General features: G+C 37.0%; 1 protein-coding gene across 1 annotated transcript; it reads right to left on the minus strand.

The window, feature by feature from the left end:
- Window positions 1–11,602: 11,602 nt before the first annotated feature.
- Window positions 11,603–20,568, minus strand: LOC116247063 (phosphoacetylglucosamine mutase). The gene is made up of 11 exons (XM_031619013.2): window positions 20,434–20,568; window positions 19,564–19,773; window positions 19,210–19,472; window positions 18,185–18,304; window positions 17,947–18,089; window positions 17,521–17,772; window positions 17,037–17,422; window positions 16,776–16,951; window positions 15,386–15,482; window positions 13,732–13,892; window positions 11,603–11,903 (listed from the first exon to the last, which is right to left on the minus strand). Exons 2-11 carry the CDS (start codon window positions 19,625–19,627, stop codon window positions 11,898–11,900), a joined length of 1,668 nt encoding a protein of 555 aa, XP_031474873.1. The 5' UTR covers window positions 19,628–19,773; window positions 20,434–20,568; the 3' UTR covers window positions 11,603–11,897.
- Window positions 20,569–24,254: the final 3,686 nt, after the last annotated feature.

Raw genomic sequence — 24,254 nt, forward strand, 5'->3', positions numbered from 1 at the left:
CATTTATGTCTCCAACTATGGCCGTAGTTTTGGTTGTTACGTTAAAATTCATGATAAACATAATTTATGTACTAATGAAGACGGAGTCAACACGGTACCTGAAGAAAAGTACTATTTCAATTAAATCCTCAAATTTTGCGGGTTCTTGATAGCTTTTTAAAACTAAAGAATCTGATCCAAATGCTTCATTAAATGAGAAGCCACTCGGGCGCTAGATCCCATAGCAGGACAGATAAACGAGTTTTTACGTATTTCAAAAAAGTGCCTCTGCTTTTTCCTTTTTTTCAACAAGCAAGTTGCGACATCTACCTGAATGCATACTTGTGTTAATATATATATATATATATATATATATATATATATATATATATATATATATATATATATATATATACGATTTAATTTCGAAAACAACCAGCCCCTAGTTGGACAAGAACGTTAGGAACAACGCTTCTTTTGAAATTGAAAATGAAAAAACAAAAAAAAAAGATATGGTGATAATGAGAGCATTGAAATGGTATTATGAATGAGTTGGACCACTAAGACCTAAGTTCACTCCCCACAATAATTGGAAGAGCTCAAGAAGGCCATCACTTTCCTTCCATATTCTCAAATTAAGATGGGATGCCAATTGCCAATGTCACCCTATTGGCCAATTTATGGTGGCTTTACTGACGATCCATGATGGTTTTTTAGTTACAAATTTTTAATTTTAATCATCCGGCAGTGTTTACTTTTTCAATATATATATATATATATAGATAGCCGTAGCCCTACCTCATTTTTTTTTTTAAAATTTGGATGTAAATTTTTAAAAATTTTACTTTTATCATATAAAAATTTTAAAAAATGATATTTCGGCTTGTGTCAAAATTTAGAAACTTTAATTTGGTCCATCTCAAGAAAAATTTCTAGCTCCTCCACTATATATCCATACACACACACATACACATAGACAATTCAAGTATATTGAATGTCAAATGTTACCAAATAGCTAAGCCATAGAAATCTGTAGTTTAAAAAATCATGAAAGGAGAACTACCATGATGCAATAACAACTCATGTATTTTTTAACAACAGTTTATTTATGGTGTTTTTAGTGATTTTTTTTTTAATTTTAGTGAACCAACATTTGATGGTTTATTCCTCCTAGTATATATGTTCATGTACATGTGCAGGGGCGGAGCCAAGGTAGAGCCCCGCATGGGCCCTGGCCCCACCTCAATTCTTTTTTTAAATTGGCATGTAAATTTTATAAAATTTTAGTTGTTCAATATAAAATTTTTGAACTGTGATATTTATGGCCAAATTTAAGAACTTTAATTCGACCCTCCTCATGAAAATTTTTTGAATCCTCCTCTGCACATACATGTTAACCACACTTCAAGAACAACATGATCACTAGGCGCAGATAGAGCATGCGTCGTGGAGGAAACGCCGCTAAAGCTCTGTCTGGCCGTCCAGCAGCTGAGGCTTGACTCGGCTGGGCCGATGGATTGAGCTGGAAACCAAGAAAAAGGCTGCCAACGCCATGCCAGTTCGCCTTACAAACTTGACAGACATTTCATGAGGCAGCCAGAGAAATTGATCCTCAACCACCAGATCATCGTGATATGAATACAATATTATTCTTCGACATTTCAAAAGCGCTTGTGGAATATCGAACTTTGGTGATATAAAAAATCACATCCTTACTTTATAAAAGCGCCGCCCAAAGGTGGGTGCACATCAAATGGACGAGTTACGGGAAAATTCTAGCAAGCCGACTGGATGTTGCGGATGGCTGAATATTTGAAATCTGTCACTAAAAGTACGATAAAACAATCACTAAAACATCACAAACAATTGCTAGTGTTCTGTGGCTAAAAATTTTTAGCGACGAGTTTTAAAAATTTAATCATTTGCCGCCTGGAGATTTGCAGGTATTTATGGAGGAGCAAGCCAATGTTAAAATGAGAGTGCCATGATTTTTTTAATCATAAGTTTGTGGAATCTCAATTTCTCTCTCCCTTTTCATTAAATATTATGGTTGCCATGGCCCCAATTTAATATCAATGCCATATTGAAAACGCTAAAGCTGCAATACTTCTGTGGTCGCCCCATTTTATTATGAGTATTCAATTTGCAGTTGCCTCAATTATTTTCAAAAGTCTATGTGAATTGGCCCAAGCTTTCTTCTCTTGTTCCTGTCTTTTCTCGAAATTAAAAATTCATGTTTTTCTCTAAATTAAAAAACGGAAAAGACGTTATCCTTTTTTATAAAATTGCTGGCGTTTTTTAAAATTAAGTCAAGTTGATCGAATCGATGGACTGATAAAAGTCTAGTTGTTCGTTAGTTCATTTTTTATGAGCGTTGCTCTTTTGAACTGTAAAAAGTGAATGTAAGACATTTTAGTTGACAAGTGTACCAACTCTTCGCTTACAAATTATATATAATGTATATGCTGCATAGAATGAGCGGCTAAAATAAAAAAAAACTTTTAAAGCTTGATTTGTCTTTGCTACAGTAAAAGGGTTCGTACCATTCTATATGTAGAAAATTCTTGCAACATTTCCTGCACAGAACATTCCGGCTAACGGTACCTTTGTCAGCACAGTTGTAGAATCCAATAATTCATTACTAGACCAGACATGAGCAGCTGCCCATGTTCACCAACAAAATAGTTCAAGTTTTGTGATGGAGAACAAATTATAGTTATTTTGGATGTTTTAGATTTACCAACCTGAAAGGCACATATTTGCAACAGTTTATTTTTTAATTATTTTTTTGAGTCAAAATTGTCGGTTACATATCTTAATTTCTACATATGACACTTCATTATGAAAAAGTTTAGTCCCATATTAAATATTCTTAGAAGACTTTGAGCGATAATAAGAGGACTGTCTAAATCATTACTTGTCTTGATGTTTAGCCTGTTTAGTAATGACTAGGGGTGATCAACGATTAGTTCGACTCATTAAAGCTCGGCTCGTGAACGAGTTCGAGTTGAGTCATTTGCTTAACGAGTCGAGCTCGAGTTCAAGAGTCGACTCGTTTAAATAATCGAGTCGAGTTTACTGAACTTGAACTGTTAAAGTTTTTGACTTGGCTCGAAAATGATGTGTAGCGATTTTTTAACTATCCGACTCATTTTTTTAATTAAAAACCGGTATATTGATGTTAATTAATTATGTAAGTTTTTACAGAAGCTCCTTCAAGTTTGTCGAGCTCGATTATAGCAAAGTAACAGTTCATATATTTAAACGAGTTTGTCGAGCCTTAATCGAGTCGAGCTCTAGCTCAACACGTAACTGCCGAGTCGAGTTTGAGCTGCTTCGGTCGAGTTATTATCGAGCTCGAGGTTTCATTAGTCCAGCTAAGTTTGAGCTGACTGAACTCGAGCTCGACTCGGCTCGTATTCACCCCGAGTTATGCCATAAAATGAAGCTGCTAAGGGGTAGGTTTGATTTAAGAGAGTATATATTAACACTCTATTACCAGAAAATTGAGCAACTTTATTATTTTGATATCTAATCTCTTTTAAGGTATGTTCAGCCCTGCATATGTATGTGTATGCGTATATCTGGGGGAGGGGGAGGAAGAATGGTCCGAGAGCACAAAAAAAGTAGAGGACTACAAGGTCCCAATTTTTCATGAAGCACCATCTTTGTATCACAGCGATATTGCGTTTGATTAAGTTTCATGGATAAATTTCCCTTATATTTTCTTTGATTTGTTTAATTTTGATGTACTTTACAGAAAGTGAAACTGAGGAAAGCCCACCATTAAATTTTTCTTCAACTAACTTCGACGTCATTTCCTATTTCAATACAGAAAGGTGCGAACAGCTTTAATTTAAAGCGGCGCCATTGTCTTTTATCGACGCTGAAGAGGGAGAGGAGAGCTCCCTTTGATTGGATGAAGAGAGAATGCAGCCACCAGCGCCATTAATGGATGCCAAGAAATGACAAAGATGTTGTTCCTCATTCACTCGATCCTTACCCTTTCATATGCCTTCCTCGGCCAACAACCATGACACTGAGCAGTAACGTTGCCTGACGCAAGGGACGGGAGTTACAGCAACTAACATGAGATTGAAAATAACGTCGACCTTCTGCTTGGTGGCTGAATGACAAATTTTTAACTACCTGGGGACCGGAACCAATCCGGTCTATCTAGATTCTTGAAAACGAAATGAATTTAAGTCTCTCTCTCTCTCTCTCTCTCTCTCTCTCTCTCTATATATATATATATATATATATATATATAGGTGATTGGTACTTGGTAGATATCAAGCCCCTTAAATTCATGTTAAAAAGTATTTTAAACAAAAGGCAAACCTTCTAATGTGTTTATTCATTAATTTCATATAAATCATGCTTTAGCTTAAGTCATTTTTGTACAAACTTTGAGCTTTCTAAAAAATTTGATCTTTCTACAACCAAAATTTCGATGTTATAAGAGCCCTTCACTTTTTTATTATTAAAAAACATTATTTATGTAAAAAAAAATAATTAACTAACTTAATATATGTTTCTTACTAAATCACTCTTAAGATTATATCTATAAGGTTAGATTACAAAAAAGAATATTTTAATAATTAGTTTTAATAGGTCTGGCCATTTTCCCTTACCCAATTGGTTGGGTTTTTACAAATTTTCTATATGTATGAGTAATTGATAGGTCCCAGTTCACTAGTTCTGGGATAAAAAATAGACTTTTTAAATGCGACAACTAAGGTGATTTTTTTTTTTGGTGAACTAACTTTACAAATACGATATCAAGAAGATGATGAGAAGTTATATTAAGTTAATCATTTTTTAATTTAATTGTATTTTTCTAATAAGTAAAATTGACCAACTCATATAACATCCCATTTTTGTAAAAACAACTTAAATTAAAACATAGTTTATATCAAATTAGTTTTTACAAACATCTTAGGATGTTTTTTTTTTGTTTAAAATATCTTTTAGCAAAAAATTAAAGGATAGTTCTACTATATTATCTTTTGCTTTTTATTTTTATATCTTTTCTTTTCCATGGTAGTCCTACTATATTAGTGATTTTCCAAAGCACTCATGCTTCCCATTCTAATTAAGCCTGCCTTTGAGACCCATCTTTTTTATTGTTGAACTTTTGAACACACTGGGCGACTCCCTAAAGTCATACGCTTAGATACACCTTAATAGATCTGATGTGAATCTTCATATACAGAAGATGGCGTCTTCTCATAAAACTAACCATATGAACACGATCTTAATCTGTATGCCCCAAAAGTCAAACCTTGTTGATGTTCTAATGAAATTTTATAAGAAAGTAAACAATTGATCTATTTACAAATATTGACAAAATTCTATTTTCATTACAAAAGCATGTTGCCTTTCATATTGTTTTCAATATGGAGATCACATTCTTTTTTTGCAGTCAGTGTTGCCGAAAGATAAGCGCGCACGATCTGCAACGTAGAGAATTGTGAAACGACACTCTTTCTCATCTAACAAATAATACAGCAAATTCAAAAGCAAATCACGCATTTGGGTGGTCGGATCTTCCTCCGATTTTCCGCGCTTGCATGTCATCCTCCACTATCCGTTCTCATCATCAACGGCAGCAGGCGGCTGCTGCTGGCGTAAGTCACCGGGCACCCTCCACTGTGTCGCCTGACATTTGAACAGCAACGGCCACGGGCGAAAAGCTTGATGACGATGGATGATCATACGTTGATGATAAGCTTTGACATTTTTCAACCATCGGTCCCTTCTGTTACATGTTGTCTGAAGTTAACGGATGAATGCAGACAGCAGATTGGACTCAGATCAGCAGAATCCGCAAGAAATTAGAGTACCATCTAATCTCTACCTTGGAGTCAATCTAATTAATTCAAGAAGCAAAGGAATGTCAACTGACTTTCACAGAGTTCCAGATTCAGATCGATCTCCAGTCAAAGCACAACATAACCTTTTAATTTAGCAACACCTACCATGATTCCCATTCTGCTCCACCTATCTGCACGTTTTCTAGTAAATGCGTCTGTCGCAAAAAATTCAAAATTAATACGTCTTTGCTTGGTTTCTTGGTCGGAGTGTTGGATTTTCTTTTATTTAGGGGTAGTCGCGGCTGCTTTTCTGATGGTAGCCAGAGCGATCCAACACTCAAAGCGGAGATCGCAAGCCAAATTGCCGCTGATCCCCTGCAAGTGGTGGTGTTGAAGATCATGTGCTAAAGATGTGAATATGACAAAAGAAAATAAAGGGAGTCATTGAATGGTGATCACTAGTTGCCTTGTGCCAACCGTGGGTTATTTGAAGATCATGCGTGTTCGTGGGTCCGGTACAGGTCGTCCTGCCGACAACAACTCCTGCCTGCCATGAAAGAGATTGAAGAAGAAAGCACGCACACAGATACGGAGAGAGAGAAGAGAGAGAGAGTGAGGATCAGGCGGCCTTCAAGAATTGAAGTTTAGCTGATTGATCAGGGGAGTGGGATGGTGGTGGTGCACCACAGAGATCTGGGGCGGGCGGGCAGCGGCCTTCGTCCTCCCTCAGTTGAAATTTTTGTTCTCTTTTCCTTGCTACGTGTAAGCTCCAGTTGGGTAGACAAGTGCAGCCATAAAACCGATTAACTAGTTGGTTAGCTAAATGGACCTACTTTAGCTATTTGGTAAAGTACTTTAGAGGTCATTTGGCAACAAAAAAATTTGTAACTGTTTGATTAATTTGCCCAAAAAAATTAGTGCGGATTCATTGAACACTAGAACTATCAACTATATGTTGGAAGAACTTGCTCTAATATTTGGAACAGATTCATAAAATAGTTAAAAAGTGTTATTGCTGCCAAACTATCTCTTATGTGCCAATTTAATTTTTTCTTCAGCTTTAGGGGAAAGACTTCGTCATCTGCTCTCGGCAACCAAAAACTCCAGGGCTAGGCTTTTGCTTCTAGGTCCTATACATGCTTGGGTTCATCTGCTGACCTTGTACCATTAGCAGAACAACCTATGTCATACCCCTCCAAGCTATTAATATGTTGCTTGGATGGCGCACAAGTGAGGGTCATTTCACATATTTTAAAGATTGTTATATGTTCTTTTATTCGCTGTAATTCATTCCTCTTGGTAATGCAAGGTTAATATGCTGTCCTCGTTCCTTGGAATGATTGCGATATGAAAACTCAGATTGAAATGCCTTAAGAATATCTTGTTCAGCTCTGAAAAGTGTAGCGTAGTTGGTTGAGCTGATGGACTGGTGAAAGTCTTGTCATTAACAAATGGACTGGTGAAAGTCTTGTCATTAGCAAACAATAGATACATTAATGAAATCAACAATTGAGTATATTGCCACCATGTTCAAACAGCAACTGCTTTGAATCTTCATATCCATTTCCAAGAAAGCTACGTTGCAATTGGCTCGTTGTTCTCAAAATTTCGTAGGAATCTTGATAAGTAATTTAATCGAGTATTATTAAAATCGGTTCGCAAAACGGAATCAGCTGATTCATACATTCGGTTGATCGGTGAATTGACCAAAACAATTGAAAAGCCATTATAAAAAAAAAAGAGAAACAGGCAGAACTTAAAACTTGTAATTATGGAAGACAAAATTAAAAAATTAATTAATACTTGACATGTGGGTACCCTTGAGTCGGCCATTGAATTGAAAGCTTTTGGTTTTGAATCGGCCGATTCTTATGACACTTATTTTAACCACCGGATGAAACGCGTCAAACTTGAAAAGGTCATATTTTCAAAATTTTAATACCAATTGGACTGGCCATGTTTGATAGCCTCTAATCTGACATCTGAGGTTGATTTTAAACGCGTGTTAGGTTCAATCTAAAGCTTAAATAAACAGTAGATTTCTTAAATGGCAATCTCAAGATTGATTTTAAACGCGTGTTAGATTAAATCTAAAGCTTAAATAACCAGTAGATTTCTTAACTGGGGATCTTGTGAAAACCACAAATTCGTAACCGGAGGAGGGAAGGGTCTAAGAACAGCTCCATGATTTTGAAATCTGTGATGGTTGTGGCATAAGCGATTACATTGGGATGAACAAAAAAAAATAAGAAATTGATATCAGATTGCATTAAATGTGGGCAGAAGAAACTGGAAATTCCTAGGAATTTAAACCATTTGCATCGCTAGCCATAGTATGAAAAAGGAAAAAAAACCAATCATCTTGTTACCTCGATTATTTATACGGTCTATAATAAATGTATCCACCAATAATGAGAAACTATAGCTGAAGTTGCCTCGTAGCAACTTGCCGGCACTTTGATTGGAGGGGTGGAAGATGGGGAGGACGTAGGGCATGAGGGGATCATGGCTGCCCCAGTTCGATATTAGGACGGCCCAGCCCACTGCCAAACCCTGCCGACACATTTTTATAGAGCTCAAATTAAACCCTAGAATTCTTTCTGTCTTTCTTCTTTTAACTACACATTAATGCATGGAATGCATACCCTGATCATGCTATGCTTGTCTTCTTTGCCGTGTATGAAGCCATGAAGAGAGAGCTGTTACACTTACACCCATAAGGCCATACCTTTCCTCTACTGTTCTTATTCACATATTGCCTCTATTGGTGATTATTTATATCATATCCATAGTTTACTCAAGACCCAATATAACAAACTTGCATGTAAACTAAGGGGTGTAATGGGTCGGATTAAGATTAATAAAAAAAATGAAAAATCAGATCCAGTGCAGCTCCCCAAGAAAGGAAAAGATCAAATCTAAGAACCAACAGTTTGCAACTCTAGATAACAGCTACATTACCAAACAGATGATGGGCTGAGCGACTTAGTCTGGCTTGATCTTACCAAACAGATGATGGGCAAGCTTGTCAAGAGTATTGTATTAATATGGTCGTTGTCGTTGATGATGACTGAACTTAGTTAAGCTCAGCGGTGGAGGAGCTATATAGTGCTGGTGTGGGTGGTAGCTCACACTTACCGATCAAAAGTTTTAATGAGAAAATGAAAAATAACATTGTGATGACTTAAAAATTAAGTGGAGTTGGTAACTTGAGTACCCCTCAATCAAAATATTCCGACTCCATCACTACGGTAAACTTAACATCATAAATAATGATTCGTGCAGTAAAAGACTGAGGCAGACCTCCTACCATATTCCTACTATTTTTTGGCATTTACGAAGACCGATTCAAACCTTTTAATGCATATCGCTGTCATGAATCTCAACGAGAAGCTGCCATCCGGCAGGTTACCGGTCACATATTAATCGACTGCCAGTTGGTGAATCCCCAGATGTCCCTCTTGCCATTCAAGGGATCAAGTCGGACAAGAAATTAAAAATCTGGTCCCGCCGGTTTAGAACTTCTGACGTCCATTAACTTGAGTGACATTCATAGATTGCTCTTGTAAATTGTGTGCATCTTAAGCTTTGGAAGCGGTCATTTAATTCCAAAATTAGGTACTAATTAATATCCTGGAGCTTGTGGGTGGGTCAAATTCAAGTTGGTACTTCAAAACACGGCATTATAAATTACCTTTCGCTCTAGTGCGGGCAATTAACAAATTCATCACTGCCTAATTTCAATTGTTTTATCTATGCCGGTGTTTGCACCTTTAATGTAAATTCATGTATTTTTTTTAACCCCTGTTTGTTAACCCAATCATTGGACACTCACATCCTGCCTAATCTTTTATTTTGTTTGTTAACCGTAGTTATCAGCTTTCCACGGTTGTGCTGTCACCACAATTCTATGACATCATTCGAAAATTATTAATTTGCATGTTAGTTCATCTAAGAGACTTGGATATTTTATCGTCTGTGCTGTCTCATTGGATGGAAGATGGTATTTATTAGCTAATTCAACCTACCAACTAGAGATATTTGAGTAAAAGATTGAATTGACTTGCCACTGTGATAAAGTTGGGTAGTTGTAATATACCAAGCAAGCAAGAGAGCCCGAGAACGAGGGGATCAATCCTTCTATTTTTTCGTCCATCTTTCAAAATTTGAAAGATGGCATAGTCATTGGAACATGGGTGGTAGTTCTTAAAATTTATGTCCGGTTGCATCACTTTGTGAGGGGAAAATTCGTTTTGAAGGTGCCCAGAAAACTGTTGATCACGAACCATTTGCATACTATGATTAATGTGGGAGAGAGTGAATCTCCGCCAAAGAAACCTGTCTGGATTAAGAAGATCATATGCAAGTCAAATTTTGCTTAAGCTGTCTAAATGGCCGTGTAGGTTTTGAATACAAAATCAAAGTTTCTTCATTGGACACATCTCTCTCTCTCTCTCTCTCTCTCTGTACTTAGGGGACTTCTTGTTCCCAAATTTTGCTATACATTTCCATTTTATCGGCTCTCTTTTTCTCTCTCTCGCCCTTTCCAAGAAATTATCTAATCCTGAAGGCTTTTCCTTCTGCAATTAGCTTTGCTTGAACTAGGTACGCCTAAGTCTTGAAAGATTGGAGTTAATTCAAGTCAATAATTAGATAAATTTCCATTATTCAAACAAAACCTTTTTGAGTTTTCCAATTAGGTGAGTAAATGTTCGATTGGATGAAGATATAGAAGTGTATCTCTCATCGTAACTATACCTTTGATTCTTCTGAAGGAAAAATCGAAGCTAAATAGCTATTAAACAAGGACTTCGATTTACGGGACCATTCACAGATACAGTTTCAGTTTGGCAGAAATAAAAACCTGTTCCCACGAATGCATGTCGGTAGAAATAAAGCAACAGGATGGCGTGATCGCATCCAAGACATTTTCAACGTTGTCCCCCTCAATTTGCTTCTAATCTTTTAGTCGTGGCTCGCCTACTTATCAATGGGCCAAATTGTGTATGGAATCCAGTATGTACATTTGACATTAGCTTGCTGTGCTAAACATACATTTTCTTCATTTTAACTCCACTCTGACTCTGAACCTAGTCAAGTCGATGTCTTTTGAGTAGATAAAATACAGATATAACACCACATATGACATTTAACGGTAGTCACTTTCCGGACTAACACCATATCCTAAACTTTATTCAAGCCTTACAAATGGTTCATAGATCAATCCACAACCTAAGTCAGGTTCAGGTATAGGCTGCAGGATAGGTTTCATAGAAAGCACAATGCTGGATTCAGGAACCCCCCACGCAGCCATTCTCCGGAACTAAAGTAATCTGCTTGAGAATCCCAAACAAAGCAAACCTTTGTATATGATGAAACCAAAACAGGCCCTTATAAGGCAAGCACAAGAACATTGAGAGTGATGTGAACCTAAAAAAATATCTCAATGAATTCTAATGCTGTTGGGAGGTCTGGTGGAGGGGAAGGTACTGCTAGTGCTGAGCATGTGATTGCAGATCCTGAGGGCTGCGGCAACTGGGAAAATTGACAATCTGAAACGTTTCTGCCAGAAATAAAGCAGAGAGGGCAGCTGCTAAAATGGTGAAAGAAGCATCACCAGTAAGAGGGAACACCTTTAGAGGATATTTTGTCTGGTCTGCCTCATTTGATACAAGTTGGGTGTTCTTTTGTACTTCTAGTGGCAGGACGAATTCGCATACATGCATAAGAAAGGAATGAGATTCTGGCAAGAAGAGCAATTATAAAGTGGAGATAAAATAGTATCGTCATTCATGAATGACAAAATATAATAAAAAGTCACAAATTTGTGCATAAATTTTGGCAAATTACAAATTGTCACTCAACTTTTAAAAGTTGACGAGCTCAACTTTTGAGACTCAAGTACCGATTATTGCCTACTGACTGAAAACATTAAATTTTGAATATAAAACAAAAAAATTAGAACTACCACCAAAAATGCCGAAACAAGCCACCTGATGAATCAAATCGTTTTCTAGAAGGTTCATTTGGTGCCCAGGCACCACACAAATATTCCGGAGTTCTTCAATGATAAAGTCTACCTTGATGAATTTTAGAACTCCATCAATGCTGCCAAAAAAAAAAGAGGTAGGAGGATCATCATCGAGAGATTACAACAGGATAAACTGCAAATTTTAGGGCATGTTTGTTTCCCCTCCAATCTCTTCCCTGTCCTGTGGGACCCACTATTTATATAAATAGTGAAGCTCTGCAATGACTGAAGGGCAGTGGCTTGGAGCAGTTAAACAAACATGGCCTTAAAGATGAAATAACTCATTTAAATGTGATGCAAGAAGCTTTGAAACATAATACCACCAAAATAATTGACAAGAACCCAATTCTGCAGCAACATTAGATGACGGCTTCATAGCTACCATACAGTGGTAGTACGCAAGTCCTTTGAGAAAACATGATAGCTTAGTTATAAGTTATAACCAATAATCAACATTTTGGAAAGCACTAGGCGAAGCCTAGGCAATGAATGGGGACCTATGTCAAAAGGAACATACTTGGAAGGGTGCCGCACCTGTGCTCACGTGGCTGGATACAGACGCAAGTGTGGGACATGATTTGGACGCAGCAAAAAAATAATATTTTGTACTTTTTGGTACTTTTATTTAGTAATGTATATTTCATTAATGCAAATAATCAGGATATGTGCTTATTTGCTTTTATATGTACATACATACATACATATATATATATACACACATACCCACCCACCCCAAATCACTTAGGTCAGGGGCAGAAACTAAACCCCTTAAAATAGATTATTAACACATTTTTCTGCAATCTATATGATTTTAAGAGTCATTTTATATGAAACATATATTGAGTTTTAACAAGAATTTAAGTGGTTTGGCTGTTGTCCCTGACCCAAATGGCAAGGATATGCCTGTTTCTCTCTCTCTCTCTCTTTTATATATATATATATATATATATATATATATTTGGTAAATTCCAGACCACTTGGGTAAGGGATAAAAACCAGACCTCTTAAATTTGTATTAAAAAGTATTTGAACAAATCGTGAACCTCCTAATATGTTTATAAATACTAATTTTATATAAATAAAATTTAGTTCAAGTTACTTTTGTAAAATATTGATCTTTTCTATCAAAATTTTGATGTCATAAGAGTCGGTTCATTTTTTTATTATTAAATAAGTATTATTAAAGTAAAAAAATAACTAATTAATATATGCTTCCCACTAAATCACTCTTAAGATCATATCTATAAGTTTAGATTGCAAAGAAAAAAACTTTAATAATTAATTTTAATGGGCCTGGTTTTGTCCATTACCCAAATGGTCCAGTTTTTTCCAACTCTCATTAACACAAAATCACATGCAACAACAAAAAGCAAAAAGAAAATATTGGACAAAAACAGAAGAAGAAAATGCAAAAGTCTATCTATGAATGACACAAACAATAACGAAACAAAAACTTAGGCCATCATGGAGAACAAAATCTAGGCTCTTGAGCATCTAGGAAAATCTAGACGTCCTACAATATTCTAGGCATTTTCCAGTGGTAAGTCATCTAAGAACAGCTAATGTAGGTGACCTGTGAAGGGGACCTAGGCAAGCTTTGGATAACATAGCTGACAACAAGTCCAAGTAAGACAATACATGATTATAAGGTAAAGAAAACATTGTCAAGAATACACATGGCTTTTCTGTTGCTTAATACGCAAAACTTGTCCAAAATTTAGAGCAATGGATATACCTTTCGCCAACCTAAATGCTATACTAGACACTGCAAACAAGAACTCATTATGAAGCTACCGCCTTATAGAGAGGAATCAGTGCCCTCATGTTTCTCATTCTTCCCAGTTCTTTTTAACTGTGCATGCATGTAACATTAAATGGTTTGTGAATTACCCAAAGTATACTTACTTTAGAGGTGGTGCAGCCACAACCAAGAAAGAAGTCAACGTGGTTGGCAACTGACTGTGCTAACGAGTCAGCAGCATCTTGTGTGGATGCTTCTGCATAAACACGTATCACATCTTCTGTTCCAGAAGGACGCACAAATGATCGCCCTTGAGTGTACTTAGCTGGACGCATACAACAACCATGGAAATGAATATCGTAAGATGGAAACAAAATGACGTTATTGAGTAATTTCAAATTGCTGCAAATTTCTTAAAAAAAAGACACGAGGTGCTACATTAATTCAAATTGCATCCAACATTTAAACTGTGGATTCAAATGAAGAAAGAATATCAAAGGACTGGTCTGTCGTGGATCCATGTGAATAGACAATTAAGTGTTCAGGACTTCATCTAGTTTGCAGTTTTTCACTGAGTAGTGCAAAAGGAAAAAAAAAAAACCAAAAAAAAAAAGAGAACAGTTTTGTATATAAGAGTCTCTCAGTACAAGGAACAAAGACACACCGAAGACCATGTGATTGCCGTGAGAACCCACAAACAAACACATACATATGCTATGTCCACAGATGCATTTTTTCACTCCAAACTGCATGGGGACTGCACACTGACTGAGTAAATGGTGAAAACAATATTGAAATGCATATCCTAAGGATCTTGAAGTTTTAATATTATACTCCTAGACCACTGGAATCTGCCCATGATTAATATATTAGAACAACCCACATATTACATAAAAAAAAAACCCATGGTTTATGCATCATAAAGAGAGAGAGAGAGAGAGAGCCGATAAAATCGGAATGTATATCAAAATTTGGGGACAAGAAGTCCCCTAGATACAAAAATTGAGAGAGAGAGAGAGAGAGAGGGGTGATGCATAAACCATGGGCTTCCTTTTTATGTAATATATAGTTTGTTTTAATATATTAATTTGATCGCGTCTTGTTCAATCCCATTTCAGTTTACTAGAAATTATGCCCAAATATTTAGAATCGATAAAGAATACTCATATCATATGGAGATCTTATTGAATTACAGCTTTAATACATTAAAAAAACTTAACAACAAATCTATTTATGAAATAGCAGGATCATATACATATGACATTAACAATAAAATTTTATTTTATAGCTCAACAACATCATAACTGTATCAGATCATAACAGATACACATCAAACAGAAAGTAAAGGACTTAATCCTAACATAATAATATTATTGCTTCTAGTTTTTTTATTATAACGTTATATTGCTAGACATAGATACATGCAACCAGACTTGGTTTTGATTTTTGTGCATGTAAACACAAATCACAAACCATAACAGTGTGGTCCAACTGTTCCCAGCACTATTGTGCACCTCAAACCATCTTATATTTTGATATATTTGTCCTAGTGTATGCAAGTGATTTTTCATTTTCAGATAGTCCAAATTTGCAATTGTCATACTGATCTGATTTTATGCTGAATAGTTAAGCACCAAAGTACAAAACACATGCAGCCACTAAAAACATAACCGGCCCTAACATGCTTAACAACTAAACAAAGAGTCATGTAGACCCCTGGTGATCTTCTCTGCCAAAAGTTTCTTTTTCCCACCTCCATGAATAAAATACGATGAATATGAGTTCATAAGTTCACATACTAAGATGGCGCTTGCTTACCAATTTCTGAGTTGATGGCTTCTTGAAGGCCTTTTGGTGTGACAACTGTTGTCTCAGCATTCTCAGTAACTACTGCATTTCTATCTTTCACCTTTACCTGAGTATGAAGAAGTCGGAGGTGCATAGACACACATACACACACATGTAAGTCTATACGAACACAAAGAAAGAAGAGAAAAGAAAGGAGAAGCCTGCTAGAAGTAGTGACTTCTGAAGGGCACAATCTTTAAATGTTAGAAGAAAAAATTCACCTTTTACAGGCATCAGAAATAGTCAAACGGGGAATATAAATAACAGGCACATGCAAGAGTAGTGCAACTAAGTAAATCAGTATTGGGCATTGAATTATCTCATACTACCCTGGATAGAGATGAAGCTATCAAATCTTGACAAAATGGAAGGAGAAAAAGGTAGCATCATGAAGGTCTGAAGAAGTATCGGAAATGCTAAGATAAAGATCGGAAATTGTAAAGACCTAAAATGACAAAGATCTGAAAGTATCATGAAAGACCCACAAAAAGCCAGTGACCATGCAATTAAGCAGAAAGGAGAAAAATGTGAAATGATTTTCCACAACATATTTGATTTTCATTAGAATAAATTTGCAGATAAAGATCTTGACATTTATTCTCGCAGAAAATCCTGCCTTTGAGAACCATTTTTAAACATGGTGTCCATTCCATGTATAGCATAAGACTGGGTTGCTAGATTAGATTTGTGGCGGCACTTCAGAAATACCACCTAAGTCACATGGGTACTTCAATAAGGTCCACATATCCGTGTCGCCGTACCCATACCCAAAGAGGGTACTTGGACACACTTGGGTACTTTTAGATCGAAACCAAACCAAGCTGCTTAATTTTACATGATTTAATTTTAGCTTAGTTTTCATTCTATTTTGAGAGTTATTGTTCATTAACATGTAATGTTTTTGTTTAAAATCACTTGTTTAGTTAAATGTTGCTTTCATTTTGATTTTTTTGTATTATTTTACTTATATACATATATATATATATATATATCCTGCCGTACCCCCATACCCACATTTTTTTAGGTTGCTGTATCCGTAACCGCATCTCTGTACCCATACATGAACCGAGCCCGTACCCATGTGACTTAGAATACCACCACATTCTGCTTTTCTATTTCTTGTTTCTTTTACCATAGTGACAAAGTGGAAGCGTCTATAACCTCCTAAAACAGATACCTATTAATAAAGGTCTAGCCACATGTTCATGGCAGTCCGGGTCATATGTTTCTGCAGATATATGTACGATGATCCAGCTTGAAGCTCCTTCTCAACTAATGGTTTATCAAGTTAAAGCCGTAAACAATATCCACTTTGCATCGAAGAAACACACATTAGATTAAGGGGAACAACTTAACCAACCTTAACCTGCCTACTGGGCAGATCTTCGTAAAGTTCATTCCATCTTTTGACGGACCATCTTTTGTATTGTAAAATCACTTCAACCAGAAGGAGTCCGCTAAAAGCATCTCCTGTTGCCTGGTTCACCAAGGAACTGATTGCCCACAGTCTTTCAGAAGCTTTTTGTTCCTCAGAACCTGGAAAATGAATGTAGAAAATGGATTGTGATGCAAAATTCAATGCATAAGCTATCTTGAAATGTCAAACAGACTTGTCTCTAACCTGCTTTTGTTGATGCCAGCTCACTTCTCCTAACTTCCAGCCACCTTAAGAATTCTTCTGAGAACAGAATAGTTCCATGTCCATTTGCCTCAAAGTATATACCTATGTCATACTCTGAAGCTCTCTCATGCAAATACTTGACACCTGTCTTTGTAAACAAAACCTCTAAGCCAAGCTTTTTCAGATAATCTGTAGATGCCCCATTAGCATACGCAGTCTGTACAACACCCAGCTTTACTGGATGGCCAGCCAAGAGATTTAGCTGTTCTTTGATAAATAATGCAAATAAGGACAATATTTTGTCGCCATCTACAAGACTAATATGTCCTGTTGGTAGAACATGGAAATAAACAATTCTATCCGCATCTCCATCCAAGCTTGCACACCTGCAACCTTAAAGCCATTGATATTGTTAGTACCAGGAAAGGAATAACAGGATGAAGATAAGACCATATTTTTCAACTTGAACTAAGTACTAACAGACCTCAGTTCCACATCAATGGGGCTGAACCCCAGTGGTGCTACCTTCTCCTTCTGCACAAAATCAGCACCAACTCTTTCGTTAAGTAGCCCCTCTCCTTCCTTGCCCGAGTTCCTTACCTGGATATCTAGACCACATAGTAACTTATTTAACTCTTTAAGTTTTTCACCACCCACACCATTTGAACCATCCACAACCAATTTCTCATCTACTGCACTGTCAACAGCTTCCTCTGGCATCAAATCCATCAAGATTCTGCATTCAAATAGAACCAGGGAACTAAAAGAAGTGCTCGAAATAATTCTAAAAGGTACATGCATAGACAGAAACTATCCTGAGAAGTAACATTTTCTGTGACACGCTTTGATAATCTAGGTCATCTATGAACATAAGATGATACTTTTTTTCCTTCTTTCCCCTTAAGCGCACCTGAAAGAGTCCGAAAGTTGACTAAAATAATCAAATTCAGTTGCTTTTAGGCCTTTATTCTTGTTCCGAACCATCCAATGAAGTTGTGGAGTTGTTAGAACTCCCAAGTCAATGGAAACCACACCAGCAACAGCACTAATTCCCTAATTATCATAGACAATGGCTCAGCAAATAACAGATAATCATGTATCCAAGGTCAAAATATTTCTCTCCCCATCTTCTTTGCAATCGAACTTGCCTGTTTAGCAGCTTCAAGAAGAGTTTCCCCACTAGGCCTTGTGTCTCTTGCCAAAATTACCTCTCCAGTCTGTCCTTGTCCAAATGGAATATCTTGCTTCTTGACAAAGTCAAATATCAACTGTTTATTCAGAAAAATAAAAGGCACACATCAGATTGGGAAAAAAAACTCCAAACTCAAAAATGGCAAGCAATGCAAGCAAGTTATTTTTTACTGAGCCAAAAATTGAATAACAATGTGCAATCTGGCTACGTACATTTTATCCTGGTTGACAATCAAAATTTATAGATCTGATCTAGTAAAACAAATGAACAATGATGAATCAAACTATGTGGTCAATTGGCTTTACCAGTAACAAGATAATGCTGTACCACATGGACTCACCAAAATAGCAGCCACACCCAAGTGGACACGACTTGGATGCAAGTGCAGGTGTGGGTGCGGCCAAACCTCGTCGAGGTCATTTTTGTCCCTTTTTATGTTTTTAGAAATGATGCTCCTTTCTTTTCTTTTCTTTTTTGCTGCATCTGTTATACTGTTTTTAGTATTTCACTGCATATTTTTGCAGTTTAATACTGGATATTATATGCTGTTTATAGATTTATATATACCGCATATGCCATATGGTCAAATATGTTGTTGCTGTTTATACGTTTTTTTAATCTGTGAACAAGTTCTCTTATATGTATAATGCGCATATGTATTGCCAGTGTTGTTGATCAGTCTTATATATGTTACATAATATATTATACAGTTATAAATTTATAATACTAGATATGTAACAGCTACTTGTTTAATGCCAATTTATGTTATGAGTAAAATTGTAAAATCTGAAATCAGACTCAGTATGTATATTCCATGGACGAAAATTGAAATAGAATGCTACAGGCATTGTATTACATATACATAGACACCCTCGCCATGCCCACACTGATGGTATTTAGAAATTTGCTGCACCCGGTGCCCATGTGACATAGAGATAATGAGAGATGAGTCCAACTCTAAAAGGGGAATCATTTTCCTACCTGGACAACAGAATCGGGGGAATCTGCATTAGCCAGCTCATCAGCAAAGGGCTCCCACTCTTGGGTCATCATTCCCCCATGTGGGTCTGCTATCTTCACGCCATTGTCCAATGCTGGGTTGTGAGAGGCAGTGATCATCAAACCAATTGCTGCCCTGGTTTTCAAAGACCTCAGTGCTGCCAATACCCCAACTCTGAAAACCGTTGACTTGAGCAATGAACCATTTGCTCGGAAGCCAGCAGTTCCATATGACAGTCTCAAGCCTGAGAAAGAAAAAGAAGAAGCAAGAGTTAGCATGCCCTGCAGCTTTAACAAGTTGCTTTCAGTGTGTGTGGAGAGAGAGGGAGAGGTTACCAGGAGGGCAAGGAAAGAGTGAGGCTAACCGAAGGAGGAGAGATCTCTGATTCCCTTGCTCCATGAAGGGAAAAGAACAACAAGTCTTCTTCCTTTACTTTCCCCAAATTGTGCTCAATTCACTGTCATCTCCTCATTGAAGTATTGATGATTTTTGGTGACAGAAAGTCAAAAGCGACGGAAATTTAAACGGCGGGTATAATGTTGCCTCTGTTGAAAGAAACAAGAGTAAAGAATCTAGTCACAAACAACATTTTGGAGTTTTAAACGGCGGGTATAATACGGTGAGCTTGAAAAAAAAAGGCAACAAAGGTGGTAAATTTAAAAAAAAAATTAAAAAAATCTTAAAAATCGGGGAAAAAATAAAATTAAAAAAAAATAATACGACAATCTGTCTATGATTTTACAAACATGTATATTATATTATAATTATATATATAACATAAACACAATGACCATCAATTATTAACAGCTGCACCCACTGCACACCCAGTATGCACCTGATTTCTGGGTGTAGCAGAAAATTTACAGCGTCGTCAGCACCCATGTGACAACCTATTAATCACGGTGAAATTCAAAATATGCAGAAAAAAATTTGGACAAGCTTCATCAGAATGTGCATAATCCATTTAGAGCCCCTTGATCCGCACGAACATGTAAACCGTCAGCATAAGAACGTGAGAAACTAAAACCCAGCAAAGAGCAATATACATAACAAGGATCGAGAGAGACTGAGAGAACGCTGCTTTTGTGGAAACTGCAAGCCCAGCAGAGCAACAGCAGAAACTGAGAGATGGGGAAAAGAATCGATCGCTGCCTTCGGTAAAACCGTAGGAGAAATAAAATCAAGAAATGGAATCTGTTGCCTACCTCAATGGACTGAATGAGCAGAAGTTGCTTTCTCTGCCACGGCGGAACTTGTCTTCTCCACAAGCCCTAGAACGCCTGGCTCCTTCCCTCCCCGAAGAACTCGACTTCAGGTACAACCGGTGAAGTCGATTTTTTCTTTTTTCTAACGACTGTTTCCTCTTAAAGCCCTTTAACTTTCCACATATTACAAGTTATGCCAGGACGCGAAAGAAACGTGTTTTAAACGCCTTTTTTCCCGTCTTTTTCGTTTTTTTCCGTTTTTTTAAACAACGTGTGAATTTTTCCCTTTTTTCAACACATAAACGCATTTTTTTCAAAAATAACTCGTTTTTTTTATAAGCCTGTGTACCGGGCTGGGCCGCCGCCGGGTACCCAGTACCCAGCCCCGTCGGGCCTGTGCTCGGGCCGAGAAAACGGGCTATCGCGTCAGGCTCAGGTCGGTCCTGTTCGATTCGACCCGTTAATAATTTATAAAAAATATTTTTTATTATTTTTATAAACTTAATAATATATATTTTATAATTAAAATATATTTTATATTACTAAAAATAATTTTTTATTATCATATGGGCCAAGCCGAGACCCAGGCTATCAAACCGGGTCGGGACTCGGGCTATTGAGCTGAGCTTGGGCTTTGGGCCCGACGAGGGCCAGCTTGATGCCCACCCTTTGTTTTTTGTAACTATAATAAAAAAGATATAAAATATATATTATGTGGGCTGGCTAGGTTAGGGAAGTACACCTAAATAAAACATGTAAAAACTCAAAAAGTACTTTTGTGTTATTGATTTATGTAAAGCATGGTTTAGTGCGCACTAAGAATACTGGAAATCCTAAACGAATGACCTGAGAAAGGGTCAATCCACACTCTCATTTGAGCCTTTTGTATTTGCATAGTCTGTTGAGTTCATGATAGCTTAACTTTAGTTATAAATGTCGAAATATCATTTTTTAAAATTTTTATATATAACAAGTAAAATTTTTTAAAAATTTAAATGTAAATAAAAAAAAATTAAAAAGGGACCTGCAGGCCCTACATTGGCTCCACCCCTACCTCGGATCATGCCAAACCCATTTCTACCTCCGCAGAAAAGAAACTGCTTGGTCTTGCAACTCCAAGGACAGGGATCGAAGCACTATGTGTGTTTGATTACCTTTCATCTCAGATCCAAGGTGATATAAAATCATGAGATCTTATAAATTCTAAGATTTAGATTCTTGTTAGAGGCCTATATATGTTTGGAAGATCCAAATATTACATTATATACATTTATAAAGCTTGCATCTTAAACTCCATGGGTTTCAACTCAGACCTCCTTCCCCTGAGTTGAGATCCGTGGTTTCAAGGGACAATGGTGATTTTAAATCCAAGGTTGTCAAGTCCACAGTTTGTTAGAACCATACATAGATTTAAAGTGGGGTCCTTCTGAAATCAGACCCTTTGATCTAAGATCTTGGTAATCAAACGCTCTCAAAAAGTGCAAATGATCTGGATTGGGCTTGAGATTCTCCCTTTTCTTAATGTACTATCTGTCTGATTCCACCTAGTTAAGAGCTACCTTTGTAGCTTGCCACGAGTAGAGATGTACAATGAGCGAGCCGAGCTTAGGCCTCACTTATAGCTCGGTTTGAGCTCGAGCTCGAGTTTTATGAGGTGATCTTGAGCTCGGACTCGGTTGTTTAAGCTCGTGTCCCTTAATATATATTTTATACTTAAAATTTTCACATTTTTATTAAGCCATTTTAAGTTTTTGAAATTACAAAAACAAGTACTAGAATTAAATGAAATCAAGTTTACTCGAGTTTTTTTACCAAGTTCGAGTCAAGCTTAACCGAGCTAGTTCAACTTGTTGAACATTCCTAACCACGAGGATCAGCTAACCTGCAGATCTCTCTCTCTCTCTTCTCTTTCTCTCCTTGGTATTTAAGATGACATGGTCGATGCATATAAAATAACTAATTAATTGAACTGTCTTCTATATTAGTTGACCAAAGAGAAAAAGCTTGCTAAGTATATGCAGATACACACCACCCACCGTATTTCGATTGGCCAAGATGAAGTAACGCACAAGCATGCAGAACTTAATTCTGAGCCCTCTAGGGATACATGTGTCAACGTGATACAGGTTCTTAGGTGACACTAAAGCTTGCCATTGCAGTTTAGGAAACAATACATGTCTTGAACGCCAAGAAAATATCAGAATCTTTTTTGTTTCTTAAGAAATAGACATCTGTGGTGTATGGAAAAAAAGTAGGACTTGGAATTAGTATTCTTTAATTTTAAATTAAGGAAGAGTTGTTTCATCCCAAAGAGGTTGGTGTAACCCGATTGAATAGAGCTAACAAGCGACCAGTCTCCAATTCAAATCCTCAAGGCCAACCTTTTGTACCTCAAACGATGGACCGCCGACATGTAAGTTAAAGCATGGCGAGAACAACATCTTGAGGTATACATGCATGCAATGTACCCGATCAAGTGTTGGGTGAATGGTCCTGCCTTTTTTGAGAAGTGGGTGGTCAAAACCTTCTTCATCTAAAAAAGAATTGCCTCCATCGTAACTGGTCAAACTACTTCCCTATGCCTTGCGTGTGATACGAGCTTTAAGGTCCACAGACTCCTCAAACATCCACACAGCCTTAGACTCCAAACACAAAGAAAAGAAAAGAAGCTCATAATTTCCTGCTCACCAAATTGAACTAAGAATTGCACTCAATACCGTTTAATACTTATTTGAGTTAGAAGCATACTTGGGGGTTGCTGAGAAAAGAAGTGATACTTGGGGGTTGTAGATTAATGCATCCCTTTACAGCTACCAGCTGACTCTGGAATTGAAACATCTTTTGGCCTCCAACTCATGAACATCTAAGGAACCAATTACTCAAACAACTGAGATAAGGTTTCTTTTGGGCCTAAATTATATCTTTTATGAAAAAGTAGAGATTGCAAGAAGGCTAATTAAACCCGTCTTCCTCCATATTTAGATATAAGGAGCGTTTGATGACCAGGAAAAAAATAATTCTTGAAATCAAACACCGAAAATTTATTGGTGAAATAATTTCTTTTCATCATGCATGAATCTACACAGTTTTTTCCAATATTCTGTCTAAGCGCATGCATGTACAGTTCCGATTTTCTTTGCCGCGCCGGTATTCTTCTTGTTCTGTTCGTTTTCCAACCCATCAAGCGCCTGTTAATTAAAGATGACCCTCGTCTAGTGCTCATGGCCATGGAGCTGTCATATGACGCCTAGTTTTCTGAACAACTGAGGTGATAATTAAAGAGGAGAGGGTCCCAAATTTTCAAGATTTTGAGACGCGTGAAATATCACAAACTTCGAGATTAATTGCGAGGAAATTTGTGAAACATGGCATCGGACTTCCACAGTCGATTGACTCCGCCGAGTGCAGAAATTTAAAAAGAAAAGGAAAAGATTTTGTTACAGTGTAGATTTTTTGGTCAAATTTCATGATTTTCTATGTTATCAACAAGGTGGGACTTGCTTCACTAAGATTTGAGACGAATGTTTGTTAGGGGAGAGCCGATGGTCGGGCTGCATGTTGGGATATCAACTCTCCCGTCCATCAAAAATTAAATGCCGGGAAGAACGGGGCAATCATTTAACCGGCCGGAGTACTCAACCTGTTGGCTGCAGTTGCAGAACAGAAGCTGCTGAGTTCTCGTGGCTCTACCTTGTTTCATCATCCACGCATTTAGAAAATTTTTAATTTTTCGGAGATCAGAAGATTGTTAAAGAGCTGTCGAAGTATTCTATTTATGACCACTTTTAACAACTGCCACACTCTTTCCAGTTTTCAAATCT

Source organism: Nymphaea colorata, chromosome 2, assembly GCF_008831285.2.
Source record: "Nymphaea colorata isolate Beijing-Zhang1983 chromosome 2, ASM883128v2, whole genome shotgun sequence".
Classification (NCBI taxonomy): Eukaryota; Viridiplantae; Streptophyta; class Magnoliopsida; order Nymphaeales; family Nymphaeaceae; genus Nymphaea; species Nymphaea colorata.

What these genes read in the sequence shown, in the direction of transcription:
- LOC116247063 (XM_031619013.2), bottom strand. Translation starts at nt 19,627, where the DNA reads ATGGAGCAAGGGAATCAGAGATCTCTCCTCCTTCGGTTAGCCTCACTC. An exon ending in TTCTTGAAGCTGCTAAACAG is followed by an intron (nt 18,090 to 18,184) that starts GCAAGTTCGATT and finishes TATGATAATTAG; the next exon opens with GGAATTAGTGCTGTTGCTGG. An exon ending in GCTGGCATCAACAAAAGCAG is followed by an intron (nt 16,952 to 17,036) that starts GTTAGAGACAAG and finishes TTCATTTTCCAG; the next exon opens with GTTCTGAGGAACAAAAAGCT.